Raw genomic sequence first — 16,943 nt, 5'->3', positions numbered from 1 at the left:
CAGGGAGACCCCCAAATGCCGTCTTGTCCTATCACCCTATTCTCCAACCATCCACCTCACCCCAGCCCACAGTCAGCTGGGTGATGCTTTAAATGTAATGAGCTGGGGCATATGAAGGCCAACTGCCCCAAGAGCACCAGCTGACTGCAACTCATCACCCTGGGGTCCCACCGAGAGCCTTCAGGTCCAGATGCTTCGCAAATACCCCCAGAGCAAAGGGGAACTGTGAGTGTGGGTGGGAGGAAGGTTACTGCATGGAGAGACACTGGAGCACAGGTGTCAGCTATCCACCAATCCCTGGAGGACCCCAAATTCATTGACCCAGAGGCTCAAGTGACGGTGCAACCCTTTAAGGCCAACTGTTTTAACTTGCCTTCAGCCAGGTTGCCTGTCCAGTACAAGGGCTGGTCAGGAATATGTATTTTTGTGAAAGTGACCACAAATGACAGTACACAGCCCCGTTAACTCATGGTGGATCCACATACATACAGGCTTTTCATGATACATTAATTTAAAGATATAATTTAATAAGATCATCCATACTTCAGAAGTGGTTGATCAGTGTAAAGTGTAAATCGGTGGTGGCACATGGAGGACCTGATGGTGGTCTTCAGCGAACTGGCAGATCCCACATTCCCAGGACTGAAATTACTATAAATGCATTCCTAGTACTACTTTTATTTGTAAGCATTTGCTGTACCTACCACAAAGGTGTTGCCTGATCTCGAATGGGAGGGGAAATGGTCCATAGAACAATTTTGGTAAGATTAGGCCCACATCATGAACTGTTTGAGAACCCTGGAGATAAAGATGAGCAACAGCTTCTGCAGTGGCACCAGCTGTTGATTGTGAAGGTACAGAGGCTCCTAATTTCGGTTGCATTGGAAAAGGGATTTCCAGTTGGGAATATGTTCCCGTTTTCCCCCTAAAGGCCGATTGACAATCATGGTGAGAATTCACACACAATTTGTTTTTATACTATTTGAACATTTAATGTAGTGGCTGTTTGACTTCTTTTACAAACTTTTAAATAAGAACTCTCTGGATTTAGTGTCTGGCTTAAATCTGTCCTAGGCAGTGCTTGAGTAGCAGCTCTTCAGAATACCATCTACATACCAAGATTTGGTGGAGAGGTAGGTCCTCACTAGGTCTGGTCTAATGCCTAGTTTTGTTTTGTTTTTGTTATTCAAATACTTTTTAATTATTGGGTTTAGGGTAATTTTTAGTCTTTATTCACATGACAACTGAAATTTTGACGCACGGTGCTCATAAAACTGGTGGTTGGTGGAACATGCAGTCCATGAGCACACAAGCCTGATTTTGGGGCAGTAGGGGGAGGGCAAAAGGGGTAGCCCCAGGTGCTTACAAACCTTAGCAGGAGGGATTGGATACACGCAAGCTTGATTGATGTCCTTTGTGAGGCAAGTGTACCCAAGTGTGACTGATGGAGGGGGTAAATTAGGCCCACAAAGTGTGAAAGGTGGTGGATAGGGAGACTGAGTATATGGAAACCTGACTAATTGGGAAGAAGTTCACATGCACATCTCATTAGTGAGAGGGAGTGGCAAGCAAGTTTGTATCGTGACAGCCTGAAGTCTTCCCCTTGGAATGCCAATCTCTCTATCACCCCATTAATTGCCCCTTACCAAACCAGCCTGTTTCATCACAATGAGTTACTGCACCATACACCCACAGCTACAAGTGCTGGGGAAAAAATAATCTAGGAATGGGCAGAAATACAAAAGCCTTTCATCTGTTTCATATGTGGATGAAAGGCAAATTGAACTAGGCAATAACTGTCAGCAACTAGTCATGGAAATGTGTACTTTATTATTACAGTTTACCCATAAAGAATGCTTGGTTTGCACATGAGTTTAAGCAAAAGCACAAAAAGAATCAATTTGTGTACTTAGAGTTTAAGACTGACTCAACATCATGGTGAATAAGGTGGTGGCAATGGGTCGGCGGAGATTTTGTCATATGCTGGTGGAGCATCAGGTACCTGTGGGAATGAAAAATGTGGTGAAGATGCTAAGTAGAGTGAATGCATTGAAGGACAAGCAAACCACACTAAAGCTGAAATAGTATCATCTTCTAGCCGGCTTTGTATTCCTCTTAAAGAATTTTACATCGGTTTACTTGTTTGTCCTTAAATAATACTGTAGTTCAGAACAGCTGAAACAACTGATTGTGAATTTATTTTAAAAAAAAATTAAGCATTGCTTTTTGGTTGTGCATAAGATTGAGTTCATTTTGTGATGAGACATTTGTCCATGCAGCTGCTATCAAAGAACAAATGTTCAGTACTTTAAGGATAGGCTTTTTCGAGGGGGTGGGGGAGGGAGATGTTGTTGATATTTCAGGTAGTTTATAATAAAACATTACAGTGTCTTGGCAGATGTAAGTACATATCTTATTACAAAATTAACAATATTTAGCAGCATATTTATTGCATATTGACCATAAATTATTTCATTACCCTTTCTCCTTTCTTCAAATTAATTACACACCATCATAACTCAATATATTTAACTCTTCATATTCACTTTCTGGAAGTTGAACTATTTTGGGGGGATGGGCATTCATTGGTTACAATAATGCATCTTTCTGTTCTTATTGATGCTGAGGACCCCAATTAGTGCTATGGTAAATAGCTAGTATGTGGATTTTGGTACTGCGTGTCAGAAGCACATAAACAATCAATATCCGATTATGGAATCCCACACACCGTAAAATTGGTAGAGCTGTTGACATGAAGACCCTGCTATTGCAGGATATTGCAGCATATAACTATTTTATTACAGCTAGTAGATCAAATAGGAATGATCATGTTGCAACTAAATCAAAGTAGCATAAAGTCGAGGAGGAAGAAGAGAATTCTTTTTAAGACAAGCTATTAATATTAGATTTCACAAATCACTTTCACTACAAGAATTACATGAGAGTACTTTTCTTAACAGATTGGGTCAACATGTGGAAGATGCAGACCCAGCTTAGATAATGCAAATCCAGAAAAGAAGCCATCGACCAGAGGTAAAAGTGCGTCATTACTACTTCACCAGCAGTCATCTCAGCAACTAACTGCAGCATTCACTAAACGTTGTAAGTAAATGAAACCTGGGACTTCACCTTACCACAGAGTTAAAGTTGCTGTACTCCTGTAAAAGTGCTTTGCAATCCAGTGGGGCATCTTCACCTGCCACTCTTCTGATAGTGCCAGCATGCAAGCTTTTACTCTGATAGACAGTAAGGAAAGGTGAGAGAGTGACAGAAAAAGAAACCTTGAGTATGACTATAAATGTATCACTTAAAGTGTGAAAGTCAATAAGAATGGGGACATAATGCCAGCAGGCATTGTGCAAGCTTTGTTACTCTGTCACTGCTAATGCAATCCATGATCTCTCTTTAGAGACGTCCAATCATGGGATGATCAAAAATGAGGACAAAGATGTACTAACTTGTTGCTATTGGATCCTGTTCTCCCCCAGCTGCTATGCCTCTCTCTGATGTCCCCTACTTTTAAAAATCATTCGTTCCTACATAAGAATGGCCATACTACCGACAGTGGCCAATGCCAGGTGCCCCAGAGGGAGTGAACCTAACAGGTAATGATCAAGTGATCTCTCTTCTGCCATCCGTCTCCACCTCTGACAAACAGAGGCTAGGGACACCATTCCTTACCCATCCTGGCTAATAGCCATTAATAGACTTAACCTCCATGAATTTATCCAGTTCTCTATTAAACCCTTTTAGAGTCCTAGCCTTCACAACCTTTTCAGGCAAGGAGTTCCACAGGTTGACTGTGCGCTGAGTGAAGAACTTCCTTTTATTTGTTTTAAGCCTCCTGCCCATTAATTTCGTTTGGTGGCCCCTAGTTCTTATATTATGGGAACAAGTAAATAACTTGTCCTTATTCACTCATGATTTTATATACCTCTATCATATCCCCCCTTAGTCTCCTCTTTTCCAAGCTGAAAAGTCCTAGCCTCTTTAATCTCTCCTCATATGGGACCCGTTCCAAACCCCTAATAATTTTAGTTACCCTTTTCTGAACCTTTTCTAATGCCAGTAGATCTTTTTTGAGATGAGGGGACCACATCAGTACGCAGTATTCAAGATGTGGGCGTACCATGGATTTATATAAGGGCAATAAGATATTCTGCATCTTATTCTCTATCCCTTTTTTAATGAATCCTAATATCCCGTTTGCTTTTTTGACTGCTGTTGCACACTGCGTGCACCTCTTCAGAGAACTATCCACGATGACTCCAAGATCTTTCTCCTGATTAGTTGTAGCTAAATTAGCTCCCATCATATTGTATGTATAATTGGGGTTATTTTTTCCAATGTGCATTACTTTACATTTATCCACATGAAATTTCATTTGCCATTTTGTTGCCCAATCACTTAGTTTTGTGAGATCTTTTTTGAAGTTCTTCAGTCTGCTTTGGTCTTAACTATCTTGAGCAGTTTAGTATCATCTGCAAACTTTGTCACCTCACTGTTTACCCCTTTCTACAGATCGTTTATGAACAAGTAGAATAGGATTGGTCCTAGGACCAACCCCGGGGGAACACCACTAGTTATCCCTCTCCATTCTAAAAATGTACCATTTATTCCTACCCTTTGTTCCCTGTCTTTTAACCAGTTCCCAATCCATGAAAGGATCTTCCCTCTTATCCCATGACAACTTAATTTACATAAGAGCCTTTGGTGAGGGACCTTGTCAAGGCTTTCTGGAAATCTAAGTGCACTATGTCCACTGGATCCCCCTTGTCCACATGTTTGTTGACCCCCCCTCAAAGAACTCTAATAGTAAGACACTATCTCCCTTTACAGAAACCATATTGACTTTTGCGGAACAATTTTATGTTCTTCTATGTGTCTGACAATTTTATTTTTTACTATTGTTTCAGCTAATTTGCCCGGTACTGACGTTAGACTTACCAGTCTGTAATTGCCAGGATCACCTCTAGAGCCCTTCTTAAATATTGGCGTTACATTAGCTATCTTCCAGTCATTGGGTACAGTAGCTGATTTAAAGGACAGGTTACAAACCATAGTTAATAGTTTCACAATTTCACATTTGAGTTCTTTCAGAAGTCTTGGGTGAATGCCATCTGGTCCCAGTGACTTGTAGCTGCTAAGTTTCTCAATTAATTCCAAAACCTCCTCTCGTGTCACTTCAGTCTGTGACAATTCCTCAGATTTGTCACCTACAAAAGACAGCTCAGGTTTGGGAATCTCCCTAACATCCTCAGCCGTGAAGACTGAAGCAAAGAATTCATTTAGTTTCTCTGCGATTACTTTATCGTCTTTAAGTGCTCCTTTTGTATCTCGATCGTCCAGGGGCCCCACTGATTGTTTAGCAGGCTTCCTGCTTCTGATGTACTTAAAAAAACATTTTATTACCTTTGAGATTTGTCTAGCTGTTCTTCAAACTCCTTTTTCGCTTTTCTTATTACATTTTTACATTTAATTTGGCAGTGTTTATGCTCCTTTCTATTTACCTCACTAGGATTTGACTTTCACTTTTTAAAAGATGCCTTTTTATCTCTCACTGCTTCTTTTACATGGTTGTTAAGCCACGGTGGCTCTTTTTTAGTTCTTTTACTGTTTTTTTTTTAATTTGGGATATACATTTAAGTTGAGCCTCTATTATGGTGTCTTTGAAAAGTGTCCATGCAGCTTGCAGGGATTTCACTCTAGTCACTGTACCTTTTAATTTCTGTTTACCTAACCTTCTCTCTGAAATTAAATATTGGGCTGCTGAGGTTTTCTTCCCACCACAGGAATGTTAAATGTTATTATATTATGGTCACTATTTCCAAGCGATCCTGTTAGTTACCTCTTGGACCACATACTGCACTCAACTCAGGACTAGATTGAGAGTTGCCTCTCCCCTTGTGGGTTCCTGTACCAGCTGTTCCAAGAAGCAGTCATTTAAAGAATCGAGAAAATTTGTCTCTGAATTTCATCTTGACCTGACTTGTACGCAGTCAATATGGGGATAATTGAAATCCCCCACTATTATTGAGTTCTTTCTTTTGATAGCCTCTCTAATCTCCCTTAGCATTTCATCATCACTATCACTGTCCTGGTCAGGTGGTCAATAATAGATCCCTATTGTTATATTCTTATTAGAGCATAGAATTACTATCCATAGAGATTCCGTGGAACATGTGGATTCATTTAAGATTTTTATTTCATTTGATTCTACATTTTTTCACATATAGTGCCCTTACCCCCCCCTTACCCCCCGGCACAGCCTGTTCTGTCCTTCCGATATATTTTGTACCCCAGAATGATTGTGTCCCATTGATTGTCCTCACTCCACCAGGTTTCTGTAATGCCTACTATATCAATATCCTCCTTTAACATGAGGCACTCTGGTTCACCCATCTTATTATTTAGATTTCTAGCATTTGTGTACAAGCACTTTGAAAACTTGTCACTGTTTATTTGTCTGCCTTTTTCTGATGTTTCAGATTCTTTATGTGAATGTTTCTTATCTGATCTGGCCCATACTTTATCCTCTTCCATCCTCTCCTCCTGACTAAAACCTAGAGAATCTCTATAATAGACTCTCCTGTAAGAGGGAAGTCTCTCCCCTCTCTTCTTCCTTTCCTATTTCAGTCCTGCATTGTCATTTCTTCTGTCCAGTTTCTCCCCCAACAAACAGCACAAACATCGTAATTATATTTTCATAATAACATTTTTAAAGGGGAGATTCAAAGGGAAAAATTACTTTGTGCATTTTCTGTGATGTATAAAGAGAGCCTGAAAAGTGTTTGTTTTTGGTTTTGGTTTCCGAAGGTGGGTTTTTAACCCTGTAGAAATTCAGGTCATGTGTATTTTGGAAGACACTATGCCCCATTCCAGGGGAGAGATAATAGGATTATTACCACAAGTAATGAAGTACAACTTCTAATTAATTGGGATGAGAGGAGATTTTTATTCAGATTGTACACAACCTATTTAAGTAAAATATTTTGGAGAAAAGCTCTCATTGTTAAAAATTCAAAATTACTGTCTGGCTCAGCTAAGAGAAGACAGAACTCCAAATATAGTATCTTTGCAATTCTTGGCAAGTACCTTTTTAGATCTTCTTTATACATAATCATGAAACCCACAAGAGTACAAATTCATTTTCCCCCTGTCAAGGTTCCTTCCCCACTCTGAACTCTAGGGTACAGATGTGGGGACCTGCATGAAAGACCCCCTAAGATTTTTCTTACCAGTTTAGGGTAAAAACTTCCCCAAGATACAAACTTTGCCTTGTCCTTGAACCCTATGCTGCCACCACCAAGCGTGTTAAACAAAGAACAGGGAAAGAGCCCACTTGGAGACGTCTTCCCCCAAAATATCCCCCCAAGCCCTACACCCCCTTTCCTGGGGAAGGCTTGATAAAAATCCTCACCAATTTGTACAGGTGACCACAGACCCAAACCCTTGGATCTTAAGAACAATGAAAAATCAATCAGGTTCTTAAAAAAGAATTTTAATTAAAGAAAAGGTAAAAGAATCACCTCTGTAAAATCAGGATGGTAAATACCTTACAGGGTAATCAGATTCAAAACATAGAGAATCCCTCTAGGCAGAACCTTAAGTTACAAAAAGACACAAAAACAGGAATATACATTCCACCCAGCACAGCGTATTTTACCAGCCATTAAACAAAAGGAAATCTAACGCATTTCTAGCTAGATTACTTACTAACTTTACAGAAGTTCTGAGTCTGCATTCCTGATCTGTTCCCAGCAAAAGCATCACACAGACAGACCCTTTGTTTCCCCACCTCCAGCTTTGAAAGTATCTTGTCTCCTCATTTGTCATTTTGGTCAGGTGCCAGCGAGGTTCTTAGCTTCTTAACCCTTTACAGGTGAAAAGGTTTTGCCTCTGGCCAGGAGGGATTTTATAGCACTGTATACAGAAAGGTGGTTACCCTTCCCTTTATTTTTATGACACCCCCTTTGCAGGTTACCTTTTACATGTACATGTGCACTGTGGTGTCTGTTTAACCACTATATTAAACACATAAGCTTGTAACTGTAACCCTTGTCCTTCTCTTCCCTACCCCCACTCCATTTGTTATTTAGGCCTGGTCTACACATGGGGGTGGGGATCAATCTAAATTACGCAACTTCAGCTATGTGAATAACGTAGCTGAAGTTGACGTAGTTAGGTCTACTTACCATGGTGTCTTCACTGTGGTTAGTTGATGGCTGACACTCTCCCGTTGACTCTGCCTGTGCCTCTCACCCTGGTGGAGTATCCTAGTCAACAGGAGAGCGCTCGGTGGTCGATTATTGCATCTAGACTAGATGCAATAAATCGACCCCTGGCCCCCCCGCTGGATCGATCACTGGATCGATCCAGTGGGTAATGTAGACAAGCCCTTAGTCTCTCCCTCTAAGCCAAATCAAAGACTTAGATGAAAACTATTAAAGTGCTTAGCAGACTGGGGGTGTTCAATATATATTAGTGGCAGGATGATATAATTGAAAACGTACTGGACTGAAAGTCTGCAGGACAGGGTTTTACATCTGGCTCTGCCACTGATCTGCTGTGTGGATATTTTTTTTAATTTTTTTTTTTTTGGACAAGTCACTTCACTTCCCTGTGTCTTAGTTTCCTCTCCCCCGTCCTTTGTCTTATTTTAAAAGCTCTCATATTATGTGATTGTACAGTGCCTCGGTCAATAGTGCCCTGATCTTGGTTGTGTCCCCTAGGCACTACTGTAATAATAATGATGTTATACCAGAATATGAGTTGCCACACTTACCCGGAGGTTTTTATAGCCACATCGCCTTTTGTGATACCAGCAGCCAATGATCAGTAAAACTGCAAGAACCACAACAAGGATTCCAATACCTGCAGCCCTGTTGCAAAAGAAAAACTAGATGAATTTTTCCATAAGTGAGTGTATTTAGCACAAGTGTTTACAGCATTCAAATTTATCAGCAATTTCAAGAGGCTTCTATGAGAACACAAATGAACTATACTGTGCCTTTTAAAAAATAAAACTATTAATATGTTGAGCTCTTGAACCACCGGGCAGTGAGTAATCCTGCAGTGGTTCGATGATATACAGAGTATGAAGCATCACATGGCGAACATCAAAGATAAAAATAGCTATTGAACAGCAGCCTCACCTGCTGGACACTGTACAGCCTGCCCGCTGAATGAGACTTCCACTCATTTGTGGGACTTTTGGACCTTAAGAATTTCATGTTAAACAACTTTTTTGAGGACTAGAGAACCATAGAAAAAGAATTGGCCAAAACCTTTCTGCAAAATTTGACAAAACATTTGTTCTTAGCTTCAACTCACTCCAGTTGGCAGCTACAGATTCTTGTCTAAGTCTCTAATTCCTGCCAACCTCCCCATTGTAACTGACCTAGCTAAAGTCCTTGCCAAAAGCTTGACTGTTTCAACAACTGGGAAAATGCAATCATTGCCTCAAATATTGGTCTCCAAAGAACCACCACTTATAGAACGCACCCCAATCCCTGAAAAAAGCATTCCCATAATGGGAAAGCTATGTAAGCAATGAAATGCCTCACTTGTGGAGACACACCCCATTTTTATTAGTTGAATCTCTTCAGGCAAAGAACACTGGGACCTCTGTCCAACATCTACCATGTTATAGCAAATGCCAGAGACACAAGGATTACTGGGTTTATAAATCATTACCCAACTTCGGAAAAGAGGTAAGAAGACTGTAAACTGTGCACAGACAATTTCCTAACTTGTGTCATGTTCCATGACACACTAAGCACAAGAACTGTGTGGTTAGAGGGTGGGAATTTTGAGTTACATTGTGTTTGGGGACCATGGGCTTAACAGTATATGTAGACATACATCTGTCTTTTCCCATTCTATGAAAGGGATTCAAGACGGTTAGGATTCTAGTACCATTTAAAGAAGCCAGGAGACAAAAGAATTGTGAGATTTTATTCATCTTTATAAGGCCTTGTTACTTTCCCTGAACACAGAAATTCTGATTAATTTATCTTGGGTTCTGTTTTCTTTGTTGCAACCTGGAAGAAAAATCCTACTTTGTAAAATTCTGTTCCCAGGATAGAGGAAAACCTCTCAGTTGAGTAATTTATAAATGGGCTTTCAGAGAATGCCACATCTGAATTTGAATGCAATTCTTTTCACTAGCTTTGAAGCTGTCATGGGTTTTGTTTTATACTTACTCTTGTGCTGCAAGGTAAGTATATCGCTTCCCTCTGCTGAAGATGCCATCTGTTTGGTGGTCTCCTTTGGGCATTTTGTAAGACTGGTTTCGGTCACACCTACAAGGACAAGAGTAATCCATTACAATACTCCTAAGACATAATACATTATCACCATTTCCATTATCAGAAGAAAGAGAGTTTGGGTTTCTTTTAAATATTTTTAATAAAAGGTAGATCCATTTACACACAAGGCTGTGGTAACTTAATAAGAACAAAACACATTGGATCAAATTCAGCTGTCAATTACACTGCCATGACTTTGGGTTTGCATCAGTATAACCCCACCAACTTTAGTGGAGCTACTCTGGGTTTGCACAGTGCCTGAAAGAAGGATTTGGCTTGTTCTCTTTAGATGTTTACAGGTTTCTGACATAAAATTTCTCAAGAATGAGAATGGGTTTCCCTTTCAACCCAAGGTAAAGCCGCTGTATTTTGAAACCAGCCCTGAAGACAATGTAGGAGGAGACTTCTGTTCTTTAGACCACTCATACATTTTTTGTTTGTTGTAAATTCATGACCAAATGATCGGTTCTTAAGAAAGCCATTTAGAGAACAGGAATAATTTGTTAATAATGCACTTTATCTAGGGTGAGGTAGGGGAGAAGTAGATGAAAGAGAAGGTGAATATTTTACTTACAGTGTTTGTTTCTATTCCCTTTAAACAACCAAAGCCAGATACTTAGGCCGGTCTACACTAGGAAATAAGGTCGGTATAATTAGGTCACTCTAGGAGGTGAAAAATCCAGACCACAAGTGACACAGTTAAACCTACCAAACCCCCGGTTTAGACAGCACTAGGCGGATGGAATAATTTTCCTGTTGACCCAGCCTGCCTGTAGAGGAGATGGATTACCTTTCCTGGCAGGAGAACCCCTCCTGTCAGCATAGGTAGTGTCTTCCCTGGAGTGCTGCAGACACTGCAGTGGTCTATGTCTAGATAAACCCCTTAGCTAGCATAAATTGGCACAGCTCCATTGATTTGGAGAGAGCTGCACCAATTTATATTTGCTATCTGTGCATGCTTAATTGCCATTAGTTTAGGTTCCTGAGGGAAATTAACCATCCAAATCTGATCAGACAGAACAGTTCAAATCTAATTTATCTGACACAACCATAGAAAAAGACATAAGTAAATACATTGGTCTCAGTTAAATAGCAGAAGAGCAAATTCTACTGTATATTCCCAAATAATCTATCACCAAATTCAATTAAGACAAAATGACCCTTTTAGAAATAGATCAGACCGAATTAAATGACTTTTTCAGAGAGTTCAGAATGAGCCAGTAAACTCTTCTGAAACTTAGTTTTAAATAAACGGGGAAATTCTAGCAGAATACAAAGCATGCAAGCCTCACCTTCTTTGCAGATCCACACTCTCTGCCTGCTCGGTGGACGCATAGGCAGCTTTTTTCTCTAGCACTTAATCTTTTTTTCTTTTTTTTTGGTCTCTACACTCATGACTATCACGAGTTTAAATTCCAAATGGTGCAGCCTTTGATTTCTTTAATTAGCATGAAAGAGGCCAAGCAGAGAGACAGCTTTTTCCCTTTCTTCTTCTCTCTCCCCGCCCCCCCGCCCATCTTTTTCGGTAAACAGCTACAAGATCTATTACTTTTCCATGCTCTCCCATACACTGCATAGGGCTGGGCCACACACAGGTTTTGCATCAATTTACCTAAATCAGTGAAAACTCCAAGTGTGGACACACTTGTACCTGTTTAAAACTGTTTATATTGCTTTTGTTTCGGAGTTAGTGCCTGTCTACACAAAGTTTTTGCACCAGTTTCATTGAAAGTTTATCTACACAGTTTTTGGACCACTATAGCCACATCAGTTTAGAAACTGATACTGTATAGTTAAATAGGTGCAAATCCCTCATGTGTATGCAGTTATACCAGTGTAAAGAGCCCTTACACCAATGTAGCTCATTTGGTGCTGGTAAGTAAGCAAGCGCTCTAGTAAAAAGAAACCACCTAAGCCATAACTACTACATTATGATTTAGTTAGTGTGGGGTTTAGGAGAGCAAGACATTTCTTCTGCTCTGTGTTTTCCACTGTTTTTGCCTTATTAGATAAAATGGTGGTAAAAACACCTGAACCTTCTCTACACTACAGCTTCCTCCACTGTTGGTACCAGTGCATTGGATATTTCCTAACATAGTCACGAGTGTGTTTAGGACTTATTACTTTTGGAAAACATCTTTCTTCTGGGCAAACATTTGAAGCTAGCATGGTTCTGCTCCCAGTGTGGACAGGGCCTTATTTGTTCCATTATCCCATGGGACTTAAGAAATCCTCTTTTCTGGAGCCATAACAATAAAACAAATCCAGTGGGGTCACACAGTAACTAAGAGCAGAATTGGCCCCTTTTGAATAAATATCTGCTATATAATTATCTGATCTTGCAGTGGTTCCTCTGCATGATTACACTTGTACTCCTGTGTGAGTTTTGAATGTGAAAAGATTGCAGGATCAGGTTTTAGATCTGTGTATAGCATTAAAGAGCTAATATCAAGTTTGTAAGGCTTCAAATTCAATCTTTCCCACTTCCCAACTTTATAGAATGGCAGATTTCATATAATTCTTTACATGGATTTTCTCCACCCTTGAACAAATGTTTCTAGAAGAAGGAGGCTAAATAACAGATATATTTTTTTCTTCTTCATCGGTGCCAACAGTCCAGCATTCATGAAAAAAAACATGTGATAACAAAACCCAGTGTATTTTTATTTTGCCTTTGGCTAATGGGCTGACGTTCATAGCAATGAATGGAAAAAAATGTGCAAATAATGCCTTATAAGACAGAGGCATAATGCTGCTGTTGAGGGGTAGAACAGTTGTTAAGGTGAAACACACAATCATGTTCTCATTTATACTGTTGTCAAACCGGTGTGTCTGTATTGACTTCAGTGGCATTGCTCCTAATTTACACTAGTGAGATCATTAAAACTCCAAGCGCAGACTCTGTAAGCATTACTGTGTTGGGGCAGAGAGGCCCTACACCAGCAGAGAGGGGGTTAAGGAAGCTGACCCGCTCCACACTGGCAGTGAAAGGGTTAGGGAAAGTCTGTGGACCCCCTTGCCTTGCTCTGCTACACCTGCATTCAACTTCAAATGTGGGGAGAAGAGATAAAAGGAGAGGGCCTAGCCTTGTCCAGGGTTGACGAGTAGGGAGGACACAGCTCCGTGTGTCTCATGGTGGAAGAAAAGCCTGGTTGCAGCCCTGAGATGGAGCTCACTGGCCAGCTGGGACAACCATCCCGGAAGGGACAACCAGAATCAGAAGGGAATCAGGGGAAGCAGAGATTGTTTTGAAAACAAGTGCTGAATAGCGGGGAGGGGCCCTACTGAAGGTTTGTGGGATGACCAGTTTTCAGTAGTGTGTTTCTTCCTGATTACCTTTGAACAACCTGAAAGGACTGAAGTCACTACTATGCTGGACCTCCTCGGTGGGGCAGAAATGTACCGGCAAAGACCCACAGCTTGAGGGAGTTGTGCCCAGAAGTTGGCCACCTCCCCAGCTAGATTACATTTCTAAAGACATTCTATGAGCTAGAGATTCAGCTCTCTCCTGATCACATTTTGGAAAGAAACATTTAAAAATATGTTCAGAAAACAACAATCCAGACCTTTTTTGACATCCATTAGCCTCTGGCAAACTATTGTGAGAGTCTGCCAAATCCTGACTATCCATAGGTGGAGAATGAATGCTTTCTGTGTCACTGAAAAGGTGTCTGACCTTTTAAACAGTGGACCCATTGTCTTTATGTTATTGGTAGGGTCATTTCATCTCTCTAGGATGAGGTCTTGTGATTTTTGTTTGTGTTTTCACTGAAACTTAAGATCCACAACAAGGTAAGGAAGAAATAGGAATGTTTACTTGGGACCTGATAATGCAAGGTGTTTGGTGCCTCCTGTGAGGTGCTGAGTGTGCCTGATGCACCATAATTTCAGTTCAAACTCAGGGCACTTGGAATCTCCGAGGAAGCACTCCCCAGCACCGTGCAGGATTGAGTTGTTAATTATACAAAGGGTATTTACCATTAGTCTGTCCCTACCAGAAGATTTTCATTGTTTTTAGGAAAAAATAGCGACAGATTCTCGGCTACATTCTGGTCCCTTTGTGCTACTTGGCTGCCACAAAGGGGCCAAAAAGCAGCCAGATCTCCCCCAATTAAGGATCCTGTCTCCCAAGGGTGGGGGACTCTTCAGTGGATATTGAGCTGTCATAGCCAGATCCTGTGGCACCTCACTGCAGCTTCCAGCACAGGGATATGTAAAGAGTGAAGAGGGGCATTATTGAAGTGCATTGTGCTACAGCAATGCCCAACAGATAGCCAGCTAATATTAGATTAGGGCAGCTCCCCATACAGGACTGAGGCCTTATTGAGGTGGCGGGGGGTATGGATTCTGGTACTTACGCGATGCCAATGACACCTGAAGTGTAGGTGTATGTGCTTTTGACTAGGAAACTTTTTCCAACCATATCAGAAGGCAACACATGTGCCCCTGCTCCCTTTGTGCACCAAGCTGAGGGCATAATCAGGGCAAGATCACTGCCTCCATTTCAGTTCCATCTTGCTGCCCGTGGTGAGAGTTGCAGCTCCTCAACACTCCATTAACCAGTCTTAGATAAATTCTCCTTCTGTATATAGTTGTAGTTTAGTGTTAGTTTAGTTAGAGTAAGCTAGTTACTATTTAGTGGGGTTAATATGCAGAAATCCCCAGGTTTCAAACAGCATGCCACTTGCAGGACTGTGATCCCTATCAGCGACAGGCACAAACGTTGCCTAATCTGCTTAGGTGAGGGGTATGTGAGGAACAAATATCCTATTTGTGCCTGCTTCCCAACAAGAACAAAAAATAAGAGGGATTTCCACCTCAAGGAACCTCTTCTTGAGAAGACAAGGTGTCCCTCTTCAGAGACCACCCCCAACCATGAGACAGTGGAGAGTTTGTCCATGAGAAGTGCCCCTCTGACAGTCCCAGTTTCTAAGCCAAAATCAGGTGAGAAATGTTGTTCATCTTCATCTCCAGTGGCCTCCTCAAAACCCTCTTTGTCCTTGGAGACTGATCAACATTTGAAGTCCCCTCACAGAAAAAGCTCTGAAAGCTCCTCCAGCGCTGAGGAGAGGTCTGGTTGTAAGCACTGACACTCACTGACTGTATCAGAGGTGGCACTGTCGATTCTGGTAGCAGAGGAGCTGTCAAGGCTGGTGTCATCACACATACCAGGGAGATTGTTGTCACTGGCACTGCCAGGTCCAGCAGTGCTAGCTTTAGTGGCTGAGCACTTGCCTCTGCTATTGGGCCATTGACGTTGCAGGCATTCTTCACAGCAAAATCCCTTCTCTCCCTCTCCCTCCTCTCCTGGACAATCCTTTGTTGGATTCTCTGTTCACAATATCTGTGGCACCAATGGCACTGGCAACTACAGTTACCGCAGCACCAGCAATTCCATCCACTTCGTCAGTATATACAGCATCAGCTCCTCTGGCACCACGAACGTTGGCCCATTTGTCTGCATTTGGACTGCCTCATCCACTGCAACCATCAGCTACACTGTTGACTTCAGTTCCTCTGAGAATACCCCAGGCGTCCTCCAGTGCCAAGACCTGCCCCGCTGCCTACTGGGACTCCTCCTTTTACTGAGAAGAGTTATAGCTTCTCTTCTTACTCTCACTGTGACAAACCTGTATCTCCAACAAGGTCATTCAGGTCTCCATACTGTCAACGTTCTAGAGATGCCCAAACTCTAGAGCAAGGTCTTTATTCTAAGGATGCTTCAGTTTGGTGCCCTCCACTATGGGACTGTGCTCCCTAGCCTTATTGGGCTTGTTGGCCTGCTTCTAGAATGTCTAGGCCACCATTAGTGACTAAATCCAGGATAAAGTCATCTTCTCCTGCCCCTGTAGTGCCCAGAGATGACACACATCTAGGCTCACAGTTTCCCTCTTTACTGGAACACCCAGAAGAAGAGGAGACTAGGGAGGGACCTGTAGATGTCCCCCCACCCCCAGTTTTTCTTCCTCTTTTCTGAGTGAGGCTGTCTCCAAAGTCCCCGTTGCCTCCTCCTGAGGATTTTTAAGTTTTTCAGGCTCTCATTGTCTTTGCTGACGAAATTGCTTTACTAAGTGACATGGAATGGGATAATTTCCCTTACTTGAGAGGTAGAACAGGATGCAGCAAGAATTGAATTGAAAGTAAATGAAGAGAAAATCAAGATTATGAAAGTAGGAAACTGGACAACAGATGCAAAAGTGTATGTGGGGGAAAAGAAAATGAAGAGTTCTGCTACTGGGGAGTATGATAACATTTGAAGGTGCCTGTAATAAAGATATTCATACAAGATTAGGAAAAGCAAACACCATTTTTGGAAGGATGAACAGCATCTGGTCAAACAGAGGTCTCCATACTAAACCAAAGGTCAGATCAGACCATTATACCACTGTAGTGAGCATGCTACTATATGGAGCAGAGACTTGGCCAATGACAGTGGATAACAAAAGAGCGACTAGAGGCTGCCCATCACAGTAGGCTGAGGAAGATATTACACATTTCATGGAAAGACAAAACAAATGTGAGAGTAAGAAAGCTGATAGGACAAGATATGTTAGAAAAATATCATCAAAGAAAGAAGGCTCAGGCCGTTGGGATGTGTACATCATATGAAAGATGGGAGCATGCTAAGCAAGC

The 16,943-nt window shown here is 41.4% G+C and overlaps 1 protein-coding gene across 1 annotated transcript; it reads right to left on the bottom strand.

Moving 5' to 3' along the window:
• Positions 1–1,828: 1,828 nt before the first annotated feature.
• On the bottom strand, positions 1,829–11,635 carry MLANA (melan-A). Its single transcript, XM_073345293.1, has 5 exons — positions 11,603–11,635; positions 10,206–10,304; positions 8,786–8,882; positions 3,135–3,236; positions 1,829–2,002 (listed from the first exon to the last, which is right to left on the bottom strand). The coding sequence occupies exons 2-5, from the start codon at positions 10,277–10,279 to the stop codon at positions 1,934–1,936; spliced, it is 342 nt and encodes a 113-aa protein (XP_073201394.1). The 5' UTR covers positions 10,280–10,304; positions 11,603–11,635; the 3' UTR covers positions 1,829–1,933.
• Positions 11,636–16,943: the final 5,308 nt, after the last annotated feature.

Source organism: Lepidochelys kempii, chromosome 5, assembly GCF_965140265.1.
Source record: "Lepidochelys kempii isolate rLepKem1 chromosome 5, rLepKem1.hap2, whole genome shotgun sequence".
Taxonomy (NCBI): Eukaryota; Metazoa; Chordata; order Testudines; family Cheloniidae; genus Lepidochelys; species Lepidochelys kempii.
This window is presented reverse-complemented; position numbering and strand designations above follow the sequence as displayed.

What these genes read in the sequence shown, in the direction of transcription:
- MLANA (XM_073345293.1), bottom strand. Translation starts at nt 10,279, where the DNA reads ATGCCCAAAGGAGACCACCAAACAGATGGCATCTTCAGCAGAGGGAAG. An exon ending in ACTTACCTTGCAGCACAAGA is followed by an intron (nt 8,883 to 10,205) that starts GTAAGTATAAAA and finishes CTTTTGCAACAG; the next exon opens with GGCTGCAGGTATTGGAATCC. An exon ending in GTGGCTATAAAAACCTCCGG is followed by an intron (nt 3,237 to 8,785) that starts GTAAGTGTGGCA and finishes ACTGTCTATCAG; the next exon opens with AGTAAAAGCTTGCATGCTGG.